At 30.8% G+C, this 14,383-nt stretch overlaps 1 protein-coding gene across 1 annotated transcript in view; it reads left to right on the top strand.

Moving 5' to 3' along the window:
• The window catches only part of LOC107441738 (putative inorganic phosphate cotransporter), a 32,134-nt gene extending 19,217 nt beyond the window's left edge, over positions 1–12,917 (top strand). Inside the window, exons 8-10 of the mRNA XM_071182093.2 lie at positions 1,186–1,341; positions 9,200–9,285; positions 12,762–12,917. Of these exons, the coding sequence (XP_071038194.2) occupies positions 1,186–1,341; positions 9,200–9,285; positions 12,762–12,917 (398 nt within the window). The remainder of the gene's footprint in view (positions 1–1,185; positions 1,342–9,199; positions 9,286–12,761) is intronic.
• The last annotated feature ends 1,466 nt before the right edge of the window (positions 12,918–14,383 follow it).

Genomic DNA, 14,383 nt, shown 5'->3' with positions numbered 1-14,383 from the left:
AGAAAAACGTCTTTATAAGGAAAGTTCTAGCACAATAATGATTTAAATGAGCGGATACAATTATCAATTCGGTTTAACACGTTCACGCCGGGAAAAGTGAAAATACTGGTTCGGGAAAAGAGAAAATACTGGTAGAAGAAATATTTCAATATTAGATAATATTCGGGAGGAGTTAATCTGTTCTCAACAGTAACAATTCACTGTAAGGAAATTTCTCACGGCGAAGAAGCATTTCAATATGAAAATTGCATCCGTTAAAAACAATTGGTAGTTATGGATTTTTATTATTCCCGGAAAAAAACTAAAAAATGAAATTTATTATTACCAGTTTTTACTCCGGTGAGCTGCCAAGATGAGAAAATCTAGCGTGACCCACCGGTGGGTCACCCCGGCGTGAACGTGTTAAACATTCAAATATATCTGCCAACTTGTGCGGCCATAGAGAAATGCTTTTCTTAGTGGTAGCAACATTTACGTTTTAGCTTATTAAATCTTGAAGTTTAAAGTTTTAAAAGAATTTTAAAAAATATATGTAGATAAGATCGATTTCTTGGCTACCAACTCTTAATAAAATCTTTTTCAACGACCGTTCAAGTTGTCAGGTATGTGCAAGGAATAACCCAATTTCAAAATTTTTAATATTAAAATATTTTGGTGGATTCGAATATCTCGTTCATCCGGCATAAATACTAGTAAAGAAATGATCGACATACCAGTTTGTATATTTTTGATGAAAATACAGGTTCTGAAAATGAAACCAAGTGTTTAACCACTCACATGCAACGCTCCATCCTTGGATCACGTCTCGATTTCAATACGATAAAGACTGGTTACTGATTTCTCTCAGCACTCACTATAGGAAAAACAGAATATTCCTGTCAACCAAAATCTAAGTATCTTGTGGTAATTGTTTGCAAACTATTTTTAATTTATATGCAAACTTGTCACTACATTTTTCATAGAGAAAATTTTTCCATTAGTGTAAAATACAAGTCTACGAGTAAGCGCAGTAAGCAGTTTAACGGTTAAGAAATTAGTTAATTATCGAATTATTCCTTCCTTCCCTAATTTTAATAATGTTCAATTTTAATTAATATAATGATTATTTATAAATATAATGATAGATTTTTATATAGATACATTAAAATATTATTTTTCTTTTGTGCTGGTAATCTGATACCTTAGCCTTTCTGTGGGTGTCTGTTGGATTATTGGGAGTATGTCTCGCTGGATGTGATACCACCCTCTCTGTACTTTGTTTCATGTGTTCTATACCAGCTCTCGGATTTACATTTAGTGGCATAAGTATCAATCATTTGGATCTATCACCAGAATACGCAGGTAAGTTCTATAAAACTTATTCAAATTATCTGAATAAATATTGGATATACTTGATGATGGGGAGTAATCAAGCTAAACAACGTGAATCGAGAACAAAAATGAAAATACCATACTTTATGAGCGACTAAATTTCAAAGTGGCAGGATCACGTTATTGGTTGAAAATGACATCACTATTTTTGAGAAGGGAGATAGTATGATCGTGTTTCTTAGCTTAATATATTAAAAAGTGCAATTTAAATAAAAGAAATAGCTGTTCAATAGAAAACAATGGCTCGAAATAATGGATTTTAAAAAGGCACTGGTAGTAAGAGAAATAATAACAGTATTACTGGTGTTAAATTTTCACAAGAATTGATAGGTAATAAATGTAAAAACTGCGACTGTAGACGGTATTTGATGGGTTCTGTTACAAACGTTTAAATCTATTATGCAGAACACTAAATAAATATTTCTTTTAATTATTAAAATTGTTCAAAATAAAAATACTATTTGCAACTCGCTCGGTTTTGTGATAATTTCTCCGGCTAATTTGAAATTTACTCACTTGCCATCTTTTTGGTTCCATTAACACTGTGAGCGCCGCGTCAGCCATCGGTGACTGATACTGGACTTTCCATTAAGGCCACGTCAGCCACCGGTGGCTGACACTGAAATTCCATTTAGGCCGCGCCAACCACCGGTGGCTGACACTGAAATTAAATTTAGTCAGCGTCAACCACCGGTGGCTGACACTGAAATTACATTTAGGCCGCGTCAACCACCGGTGGCTGACACTGAAATTACATTTAGTCCGCGAAAAACAGCTGGCTGACAGCGTATAACATGATATAGAACTATAAAATTTACACTCGTTAATAGAATTGCAGAAAATTTATTCAAAATTTACTTAATTATAGTGATTCTTGGTTTAATAAATTCAATTTTCTAGGTTTTTATCCATTACTATTTCTAAACATTTCGTAGGCTTATATAATTCATCACTTTTTTTGGATATGTCACGCTAAACCTTTAAAAAACTACCAAAATCTGTCTAATATTTGCAAATTTAGTTTGTAGTTAATTACCGTTGTGGCCTGACAGGCAAGACATGTAAAATTAGTTTGGCGCTCAACATGTTAACAAAAATATTAATCTGTTTGAAGAAAACAAATTAGCAGAAGAGAACACTTGACAAACAGTTTGCATTAAGGGGAAAAATACTTCAGCCAATAAGAGAAGAGGAACAAGCTTGAACAAGATAGTAATAAAAATCAGAAAAGAAACAAGTATGAGGAAGCTGTGTGGGAACTTGAGGAGAGCAAGGTGAGGAAGTTGAATTAATACAGAATTCCACACTTTTAGAGAAACTGAAAAACTAGATAGATAATTAACTAAACTATTTGGAATTTTTTCAAGACTTAGAGTCAAAAAATCAAGGTCGGCAGTTGAGGAAGAGAGTTGAATAATTTAGCCAGTAAAAAAAAATTAACTTATGATTAGAATTACAACTATTTAGAGCAGTGGGGAATTGTTTACTACACAAATTTTGTACTGATATAAGATGAAGATTTTAGAGATATATGGACCTTGCTAAATAAAACAAACTATAGTTTTGAAATAAGCATCTTATTTCTTTCTAAAACAACTTGAAAATTGAATTCAGCATTTATTATACAAATTGCTCACCCTTGTAATTGAATCTTTAACATTTCGTGTACGACTCTTCGTCATCTGGCACAAAATGGATACCACTCTGAAAATTTTACATCTAAACGTTGAATACGTTTTTTCACGATACATAAACAATTAAATATATATAAGACTTGAAAAGAGCTCAGTGAAGTTAAGTGACGAAAATTTTAAAAAAATATGGCCATAAAAAATAAAATTAAATAATAACTAGGAGGCTTCGCCCCCTGCTCGCTGGCGCTCGCCAACCCCCAGAACTGCTTTCGCAGTTCATTTCGGATTGCTTCGCAATCCGATGCTCGTTTTGCTCGCTCATTGGATACGTTCTTAACGTCTAGCTTTTGTATACTTTTGAACACTGAAGTTCCGAAAACTTTTCACTGTAGAAAATTCTAAACCTGTGCATTTCAATATTAATTTGAAATTGAAAACAGTTCGCATATTTTTCTTAATCACACTATTCTAAATTTCAGTTGTTGAGAAAAGTAACTGTTGTAAGTTTTGTTTTAAAGTCTTTTCCACCAAAGGGCTAAAACAATGTGCTGTAAAACAATATGAAATAGTGCTGAACGCCGGATGTAAAGCATCGGTTTCGATGAAGATAATTTTGTGAGAATTTTTTTTGATAATTCGGTGAGAATTCACCCGATTAGACATATGATGCTCACTACGTGCTCTTGCGCGCCGAAGCCTATCAATTAAAACGTATTACCGTTTTATATAATATAGATTAGCCATATGATGCTCACTACGTGCTGTTGCGCACCGAATCCTCTCAATTAAAAATGAAAACTGTTGCCAACGCGAGAAAAGAAATATCATCGGTTTTATTGATACACACGTATTAGCGTTTTATATAATATAGATCAAAAAAATGGCCATAAAGTAAATAGTCCTCTTGCATCTTAAGATCAAGGGAAAAGCTTGCTTTTAAAATAGAGTTCAGAGCCCAGTGGGAACCGTTACCTATTGTAATGATATCGATGCCAAGATATATAGCGTTCTTGATTTAATGGATAATTTGATCATATAATTTAAGATTACGGAAATTATTACCTTTTTTCCTGCTATTAAATACTATTAGTTGACTTTTATTCTGGATGTAATTTATTTTTCCATTTAGCGCACCAGACCTCGACTTGATTAATTTTTTCTGCCTCTGACTTGAATATGATTAATTGGATTGGAATAAATTAATTATTTAGTAATTATTGCAGTACCATCTGCGTAGAGCGCTGTAAATTCATTAGGTTTCTTGACCTAACCCTTTAGAAGGCCGTGGTAAGTATACTTGCCACAACGTTTTACCACTTTTAATTTAGGTTTCCATTTTTCAATAACTTCAGCTTTCTTGAAGTGAGTTTGAATAAAATTGGTAACCATTTGACACCATAACGTATAAAAGTTATAAAATAAATAATTCCTTTTGAAGTTTGTCGCATTTAAAGAATTTATTTTATAAATAAGGAAAAATAAAAGTCAGTAAGTTCCTAATAGATCATGTTAAATACATTTACCACCAAAAAAATGGCATTTTTATAAACAATGAGTTGTTTTTTTATTATATCAATTACTGTTTTTAAAACAATTTCAATTCCAGAAATACTTTAATTTACCTTAACTAGAAATAAAGGGCCCATTAAAGGGTTAACTGTAACTCGTATCACGTCATTCTTCGAACTATTTAGAAGTAATGCTGCGCGAAAACTCTATAAATCGAGGGCGGAGCAAGTCAGCATCTCTTGATATAGTTTATAATTAAGAATAGATTAAGAGATATATATTTTTTACTCCTTCCGAAAGCAGCAAAAAAATTATTTAACTTCCAGTTTTTCCGTTTTCCGTCTTGTTTGCACTCTTAGTAGGAAGCTGTAATGAAGAAAATTACTTTTTATTATAATTTCAGTCTTCACTAGCGAATTTACAGCTTGTAAAAACTTTTATCAATTTTTGAAACATTGATATTAAAGTCCAATATTAAAATTTATTTAATTTTTATATAAAATACATTTTATTATAAAAAGTGGTAGTTCTTAAAGTTTTAATTAAGTCATATTATATTTTTTATAAGCTAAGAAGATAAACATGCGTATGGAGCTAGTTTGTTTGTACATAAGTGCTCCACAAATGTATGTTAAACTTTCCACTGCGAACTTAAATCAACCTCGCCAACTCTCATTTAAAGAAACTGATCGAAAAATCTATATATATATTTCTCTTACACGGCGATAAAAAAAGCCTCATTACAACTCCCCGAATGGCAACGCTTGAAAATTGACCAATCATTGCGGCTAAGAATGTCACATGGTGAGGTGGCTCAACATATAGCGCTTTTAAAAACGGAAACTGAAATAACCAGAGTGTAAAATATTATAAGCTTATGCGCATCGTATTTTGTGTTAAATAATTTATTTATTATATATCAGTTTATAGATGGTAACGAGAAGAGTTTTGTGGTTGCTATGGTGATTATTTAGAATGTAAATTTTTTTCTTTTTTTTGAGTGAGTGTGATATTATTTTTTTGGAACTGCGATGCTGTAATTTTATTGCTTAGTTAATAAATCTTCCTTTTGTATTAAACGTGATAGTAGTTTCCTTAATTATTTGATTCGAAGTCCTTTGAGTTTTATTTGAGGTCAGTTTATTTTGTATTTTTTGACAAGAGAGAGCATTCTCACCAAATGTGATTTCTTCCGAAATTCAATGTTTTGTTTATGCAGGTTTTTCCATTGCACACTTATTTAAATTTTTAATAGACTTAATTATAGCCAAAATTTTGACCTTTTTAAAGAGATATCAGTTTTAGAAATTTTATCTTAAGATTTTATACTATAGCACATTTCTAATAGGTTTAACGAATTACATGTCATTTATTTGAATTCAAATTTATTTTAATGACTTAGTATTTACTAAAAAGCTGTAATTTCTTTTAAAAAAAAGTTGTTATATGGATTTAAATGATTGTTTTGAATTCTTAGAATTTTGTGAATTTGCAATGTATCTAAGTTAGAAGCGAGCGAAGCGAGCTTGGTTTGCGAAGCAAACCATATAAGATTGCGTAGCAATTTTCCGGGGTTGGCGAGCGTCAGCAAGCAGGGGGCGTAGCCCACTAGTAATAAATATTGCTTTTTACAGACGATTTTTTTCTTCAGAAATTCAGTAAGTAAGTAAGAATTTTTTTCCTACAGTAAGTAAGTAAGAATTCTTTTCCTCGCATTTGATTTCTTACGGACTTGTCAGCTCAAGACACGCCATGTTTAGTAGTCCAATCAGGCTTGAAAGCTAGGCGGAAAGGAGAAAAAACTGGAATTAGAACTATTTCATTAATAGATTTTTCAGGAGGAGTGAATCTATTCTTAAACAATAAACAGTTTCCTGCTATTAATATTTTCTCAGCAATGAAGCAATTCAATATATGCTTACCTGCCAACTTTTAATCCCTTCCATTATCATTTTTCCCAGTGGTATTAAAATGAAATTAAAACTTCAATTTTAAGCAAACAAATACGTTGTATTTGAGAAAACTTAAGTTAACAACCATGATAGTAACGCATATTAATATATGTGCTTAATTTTTGCAAGACTAGTGCTGATCAAAATCATCTAAAAATTAAGTTTATAAAAGAAAAAATAGTATATACTTACTACCACTTTAAATATGAAAATAAAATCTTCGGGAAAATCCAAAAGAGTTGGCAGGTATGCAAAATGTACTGTACCCGCTAAAAAAAATTTGTTGTTATGGATGTTTCATTATTACAGCATAAAATCTAAATATGGAATTTGTTTGTTATCAGTTTTTACTCTTTATCGACTCTCCAGCCGTAAGTCTAATGAAATCTAATGCTCTAGCATCATCTCATAGTTGTTTCTTTTTAAAAAACTGAAGTTCTTATTTGTCCAAGTAAGTCGCCAAGTCTAGGATTCCTGTAAGACTGCGTAGTTTAACTGTTTTTCTTTTTGTTTTTTAATAATAATAGTTTTATCATAAGAGATAACGCGAATTAAATTTCTGCCTGTCGGGTTTAGCTTTTAACACGTTGAATGCCATGGGAGTCACCAGTGACCGGCACTAAGTTTTTCGTAGCGCCACGGGGGTCACCGGTGACCAGCGAGGAAAAGATTATTAGAAATATATAATTCAAGTAAATGTTTAATTTTTTTTTATATTATCATCGTTACTAAAATGGTTTGAAGAAATTAATGCAATATAGAGCACACAAAAATTGTTTTATTTATATACACAAAGATGCCAACTTGTTTCGCACAGCGAATAAATATTTTCAAGTGGTAGTTTATTAATTGTGATTCTTGGTTTAATAAATTCAATTAAGTAGATTTTATCACAATTCGTAGATTTATATATTTCACCACATTTTTAAAGATATATTATGCAAAACCTTTTAAAAACTAGCAAAATCTTCCAAATATTTGCTAATTTAGTTTGTAAGTTTTTTACCATTTGGCCAGACAGATAAGCATGTAAAATTAAGGTGGCATTCAACGCATTAAAAGCCTTAAGATTGCTTTGAAAACATATTTTTATAATTTGATAAGGAAATAAACGGGCCTTTCTTAAAGTACAACGGAGAATAGATCTCGTCATCAACAACTATATGTGTCACTAAATTGTAGCAGTCAGTAGCATAGATGCCAACTTGCTCCGCACGTCAAATATATGTCTTAAAGTGGTAGTTTATCAATTGTGATTTTTGGTTTATTAAATTCAATTTACTAGATTTTTATCCACCACTATTTCTAAATAATTCGTAGGCAAATAGAATTTACCACTATATAGTAATTATGCCATGCCATACCTATTAAAAAGCAAGCAAAAATAATCAAATATTTACGAAATTTACTTCGTAGTTTTTTTAATTGTTTTGTCTTATCCGGAGCATTTGGCATCTCTGCAATAGTGATAATTGTCTAGAAAATACGGCATATGCATGCGTACTAGCTTTTACGCATTTCCAGTAAAACTTTATTTTTATATTTAAAGTGGTATTAAAAAATATATGCTTTCGGTATATTCCTTGCATTTATAAACTTAATTTGCTATGAGAACGACCATCACTACTTTAAAAACAATAAAGCATATATGATCATGGTTATCTGTATATGTTTTCTCAAACGAGTGGTAATTACCAGGACGGCCGGGTCTCTACTTTAACAGAGTCACACTTACACATATACACACAACCTCACATTCCTTTAACTCGCCCCCCTTTGGTATGTATTTCCAAACTGTAAATATTCATTAGTGTTTATTTTCCCATTGTACTTTAATTTTACCTTTTTTCATGTACATTTTTATTACTTGTAATTTTGTTATTACCTAATAATGGCAAAGTGCCATTTTTCTTTTCTCAAGAACTCCATTTGCTCCCCAAACTTTAATTTTGTCATGTATGTTTCTTAGTTTAATTTCAGGATGAATGGGAAAAGGGCCGTAAGGCCTCAGGCGCCCAGTTCCACTACAACAAACGAACGAATGTTTTCTCAAAATGCAGCATGTTTCTGCCTAAAATTATAATTCAATTTCCATTTTACTACCATTGGGAAAATTCATTTTCGAAAGGATTAAAAGTTGGCAGAGGATGCATTGTTAGTTCAGACATTTTTATGAAAAGAATTTAAGTTGTTAAAATATTAATTAATCAGCACGGGTAATGTGCAAAACATTTTAAGCTGACTATAAATGTCTCACGAAAAGCAAATGAAAAAAACACCTTTTCTAGACATATATCTATAACTTAATTATCTCTTATACCAAATGAGAATGCGCAAAGACAATTTTAATCATATTAGATTTTAGTAAGATATTTTACTTTAAAAAATTGTTCAGATACTGTGTCCCACGGTCCTTGAGAATTTTAAAAAGTGGTTAAAAAAATTTATATTTTAATTTCTGTGTTAAAAATTTAAAATTAATGTGCAAAAAATTAAAAATTGTCTTCTAAAAAATATATGCATGCATAAAAATTCCAGCACTTAACTATAAAAAAGTATATCAAAATAAAAAAATATATTATAGCATCACCCTAAATTTACTACCACTTTGAAAATTTTTTAAGGACCGTGGGAGCCCTGGGGAGTTCTATTCTTTTAAAAATACCTGACATTATATACTAATTAAATTTATTATTTTTTTAAACATATAATTATTTATTTTTTTCATTATAGGAACGTTATATGCCATTGCAAACACTTTTTCTAGTCTATTGGGGTTCCTCGCTCCCATGTATGTTGGATATCTTACTGATGAAAATGTAAGCAATTTTTACAATCACTTTAAAACACGCGTTTTTTTTCAACTACTTGGTTGGTTTGAGAATACTGTGATTTAAATAAACAACACAATTCAAAAAATATATCAACTATAATATAATGAACCTTGTGTTGAATATGGAAATTGCTTAAGTCCCCCCCCCCTACATATTCAGTATGTCATTATAAAAAGGCAATGGCTATTGCACCCGATCGTCATTAAAATATCGCCCCCACCCCCTATTCTGCCTAATTTTTACTATAAAGCCACTTTACAGGAGTTTTTCCGAGCATGAGTTACGGCTCAGCAGCGGCCACGTTATTGAACCTATTTTTTGAGTCTGTACAACAGCAGTAAAGTTGTAGAACCGATTCGAAATGTACGGTTTACTTTAAACCTATAACCTTATGATAACATCAGTATAAGATATACCGGACAATGAGAAAAGGCACTTACTCTTAAAAAATCATCAGTGTAAGGTACACTGCGCAAATACCTGATAGTGACTCATAACCTTAAAAAAAAAAAAGAGTTGGATATCGCAATTCAGAGATAGCTCTAATTCTTCGATAGAAAAATAAATGTGATAAAACAGGCGGCCGTGATTAAAAAAAGAAATAAGTAACAAAAAGTCACGCGAATAGCGCCCAATCTGTAAATGGTTATAATAAAAATTGAGACGGAAGCTTGAACTTTATTGACCGGTAAAATACCCCACGAAAAAATATGGGTATATATTTAGAAAAAAAAGTGAAATACATCATTTTAATGTTTGACAAGAATAAAATTTTTAATAAAAAAAATTTGAGAGTTCCGCGAGGTAAAATATTTTCAATAAATTTCTTAATGGTGCATTGTTTTTCATTCCATGTTAGAACAATTTTTATCAAAAAATATATTTCTTTTTTACTGCGAATTTCATTAAATTACAGCTGTTCGAAGAGAAGTGAGAGGTATTTTAAAGAGAGGCACAAAAAGAAAAAACGTAACTCAAAAAACTAAAATTTCCATGATTTAAGTATTGTTCTTCATTTTTTTAATTATTATTTTACTGCTTCTTTGTAAAAATCTTTTCCAAAGAAAATGCAAGTTGGTCTCTATGGGATGGCCGTCAATTTTGAATTATAACCTCCTCGAACTTTCTTAAATGCTCATTTGGCATAGCACATGATATTGCCCTTAAAATAGCTCTCTTTTATAAAGTAATTTCAAATAAGTATTTGACAAAAGAAGTATTAGCGTAAAATTTGATACAATTTGCGAAAGATTTTTATAATAGTAGCTCGAAGCTATGTTCAAATATATAGTCCTAAAATTAATTATTTTTATCTAAAATTGTTTTACTTACCATATTTAAATTAAAATAAATATAAAATATTTAAAAATTTCTTTGTAAAATTTTATTATTATTTTGAGTTTGCTAAAATTCAAAACAATTCCGCTTTTTTCTTCGAGAACTACTTGAGAATTGAAAAATTGTACTCACCCTTACATCCGGTAAACGAATTCCGGACAGTTGCGAAAGCGCAGCATTTTGTAAAGTAACTTTTTTAAATGTAACTTTATAAAACAATAGTAAAATATATTTCTTTCGACAAATTTGATATTTTCTGATGACGATTACCAATAATCAAATTTTTTTAAATTATCACAGCCTCGTATTTTCAGATCAAATGATAAATATTTAAATGTAATATTAATATAATGTAGTGAATACAAATATCTTGTTTCTCGTAAAAAAAACATCAAAATAGAGCACAAAAGTCGCAATATAATCAATAAATCATAACAGAATACGATCGTGACAGAATACTGAAATCGTAATAGTAATCAACTCATCGTGACTGTATATGGTCGTAACAGAATAGAGAGATCGTAACAGTAATCAACCAAGAGTAGTAAAAGACAGAAGTCATAACAGTATTCAATCAATGGAGACAGAATACTGAAATCGTAATAGTAATCAACTCATCGTGACTGTATATGGTCGTAACAGAATAGAGAGATCGTAACAGTAATCAACCAAGAGTAGTAGAAGACAGAGGTCATAACAGTATTCAATCAATGGAGACAGAATACTGAAATCGTAATAGTAATCAACTCATCGTGACTGTATATGGTCGTAACAGAATAGAGAGATCGTAACAGTATTCAACCAAGAGTAGTAAAAGAAAGAAGTCATAACAGCATTCAATCAATGGAAACAGAATGCGGAAATCGTAATCGTAGCCAATCAATCATAAAAGAATACAGAAATCGTAACTTTTTTTAAAGTGACTTTTTTAAAGTAATTTTATATAAAAATAGTAAGAGATATGAGCTTTAACTAAAATGATATTTTCCAATGTTGATTGCTATTAAAGTTTTAAAATACTTCAGCTGCATAATTACAGATTAAATAATAGATATTTAATTACAATATTAAATATGTGGATGGGTGATTCTCACGAAGCATGACATACACTGTCCCTTGCTCCAAGACCTAATACAATAATACTAAAAGAGCATTTTTTTAAAAAAATAATGAATAGCATTGCTGTTAGCATTTTAAAATGACTTTGCACAAGCATTGACTGTTTTATAATTATAACCTAATACCGAGCAAAAGCAAATAAAGCAAATATTAACCTAATACCGAGTTTATGTATGATTGTAATATGCTTGGATGAAATCAAAGTTATTTATTTATTTAATGATTGATTATTATACAAAATTTTATTCTGCACACATCAGCAACAAAAATTTTTTTGTTTCTTTCTACAGTGGATAAAAAGAATTAATTTAAGCTATTTATGGTCCATCTAACATAAAGGCTCAAGTTGAGTTACTTACCATTTACTTAAAATGACTGTTTTTTAAACTTCTAAGGAAATATGTCATTTTCCTGTCATTCAAGAGTTGGTGAATTTCTATTTTATTTTTTTTCTCGAGCAAATGTCAATAAACTACACTGCTGTCTATAAAATATTAATAAGTGTAGCTAAAGAAGTATACAAAAAAAATTTTAGATTATTTTGAAGACTTTAAATTTGAAGAAATTTTTTGGTCCGAATTGTCATGTTTCGTGAGAATCACCCGAATACAAATGTCTTGTTTCTCAAAGCTAAGCATCAAGATAGAATTCTGAACTAGTAACAGTAATTAATCAACTCTGACAGAATTAAGAAACTTTAACAGAACGAAGAAATATTAATCAATTAATTGGAGTAAAATACATAAATAGTAGCAACAATCAATCATAACAGAATACTGAAACTGTGAGCAATCAAGCAATCGTAACAGAATACAGAAATCGTTACGGTGATCAATCGCAACAAAATACGGAAATCTTAACAGTTCGCAATCAATCGTAACAATAATAAATTGCGACAGAATATAAAATCGTAACAAAGATCAATCAATCGTGACAGAATACAAAAATTATAAGAGTATGATGTAGAGAAATTGGAAGCTGTGATATTTTTTTCTTACTTTCAGCAAAGCATGAAAGAATGGAGAATAGTATTTGGATCGGTAATTGTAGTCTTATTGTTTTCAGCTTTTGTATTTGGTGTGTTTGGGTCAACTAAAAGGCAAAACTGGATCCCAAACAGCAATAAAAAAACTGCTACGAATAATAAAAATTTTGCTTAATTTCAAACTTTTTGTTGTATTTGTTTCTTTTTGACTAAAATAATTATTCACCTAATCAAAAAGGTCCTGTGAGGTTTTTCCACCTCTAAAGTGAACACTGCCAATTATGCTACAACTACAATCAGAAAAAATCATATTAATTTTTTTTACCAAAACTGGTAGTTATTATTAATTAAGAATTTACTTTTAGCTTCTTGTTAGTTATAATAGTTTTTCGAATTAAATTACATAAAAATATTTATCAAAAGGGTGAAATTCCTTCTTTACATTTGCATACCTGCCAACTTTTACGCATTTGGCGTAAAATTTCATTTCTATATTTAAAGTGGTAGTGAACTGTATGATTTCTATATATTCCTTGCATTTGTAAACTTAATTTATAATCTTTTTGACCATCACTATTTTTAAAAAAATTAAGCATGTATAGTAATATGCAATATTATCATGACAGCCCCCAATATGGATTCCGGAAGAAACTATCAACCACAAAGCAGCTGATCCGCTTAATTGATTTTATCAGCGACGGCATCTTCAAGATACAATACTCAGCTCTGCTTATGCTGGACGTGGCAAAAGCTTTTGACAGCGTCTGGCATAAAGCACTAATAACCAAACTTATCAACCAAAATCTACCTTACAATATCATTAAAATTATTGACTCCTACCTCAGCAATAGGACTTTCAAATAAGACAGAACTATCAATTTTCTACTAAAAAGAATATTCATGCGGGTGTTCCGCAGGGAAGTATATTAGGTCCGATCCTATATTTAATCTATACAAAGGATTTTCCCTCTTGCAATAATCAAATTAACCAAATGATAGCATACTACGCCGACGACACGGCCATAGCCATTAGATTCTTAAATGCTAACCATGCTGTAATAAATATGAACAATCTTATGCCAACCATAGAGACATGGTGTGCGGACAATAAAATCCTGATTAACGCAGAGAAATCCAAACTAATGCTGATCAGCAGGAAAAAGAATATGAGAAATACCAATAATAATGTTACTCTCTTCGATAAAATCATCCCTATAGTTAGCCAGGCAGACTACCTAGGCCTCACTATCAACAACAAACTAACTTGGAACCAGCAAGTTAAGAAAGTTATCAATAAGGGTCATGCTGCATATAGTTGCCTGAGACCTATCATTAACTCCAGTTCTCCACTACCCCTAAATCTAAAAAAAAAAAACTTTACGCAATGTGTATAAGGCCTATATTAACTTATGCATGACCTATGTATATGCCTTAGGGATGTATAAACCAAACTCAACTAAAAAAGCTTGAAACAACCCAAAACAAGCTACTGAGACGTATCACAGGTGATCCATACTACCTACCAAATAATGCTATCAGAAATGATCTAAAATTAAATACCATCAACGAATATATTAGCAAACTAAAAATTTCATTCTTTAGTAATGCCAAAGACCCAGATCCAGTAGACTTCAATGAACT

This window comes from Parasteatoda tepidariorum, chromosome 4, assembly GCF_982258835.1.
Source record: "Parasteatoda tepidariorum strain Cologne lab strain chromosome 4, Ptep-v5.0, whole genome shotgun sequence".
Taxonomy (NCBI): Eukaryota; Metazoa; Arthropoda; class Arachnida; order Araneae; family Theridiidae; genus Parasteatoda; species Parasteatoda tepidariorum.
Note: the sequence above shows the minus strand (reverse complement) of the source record. Positions and strands in the feature narration are given on the sequence as shown.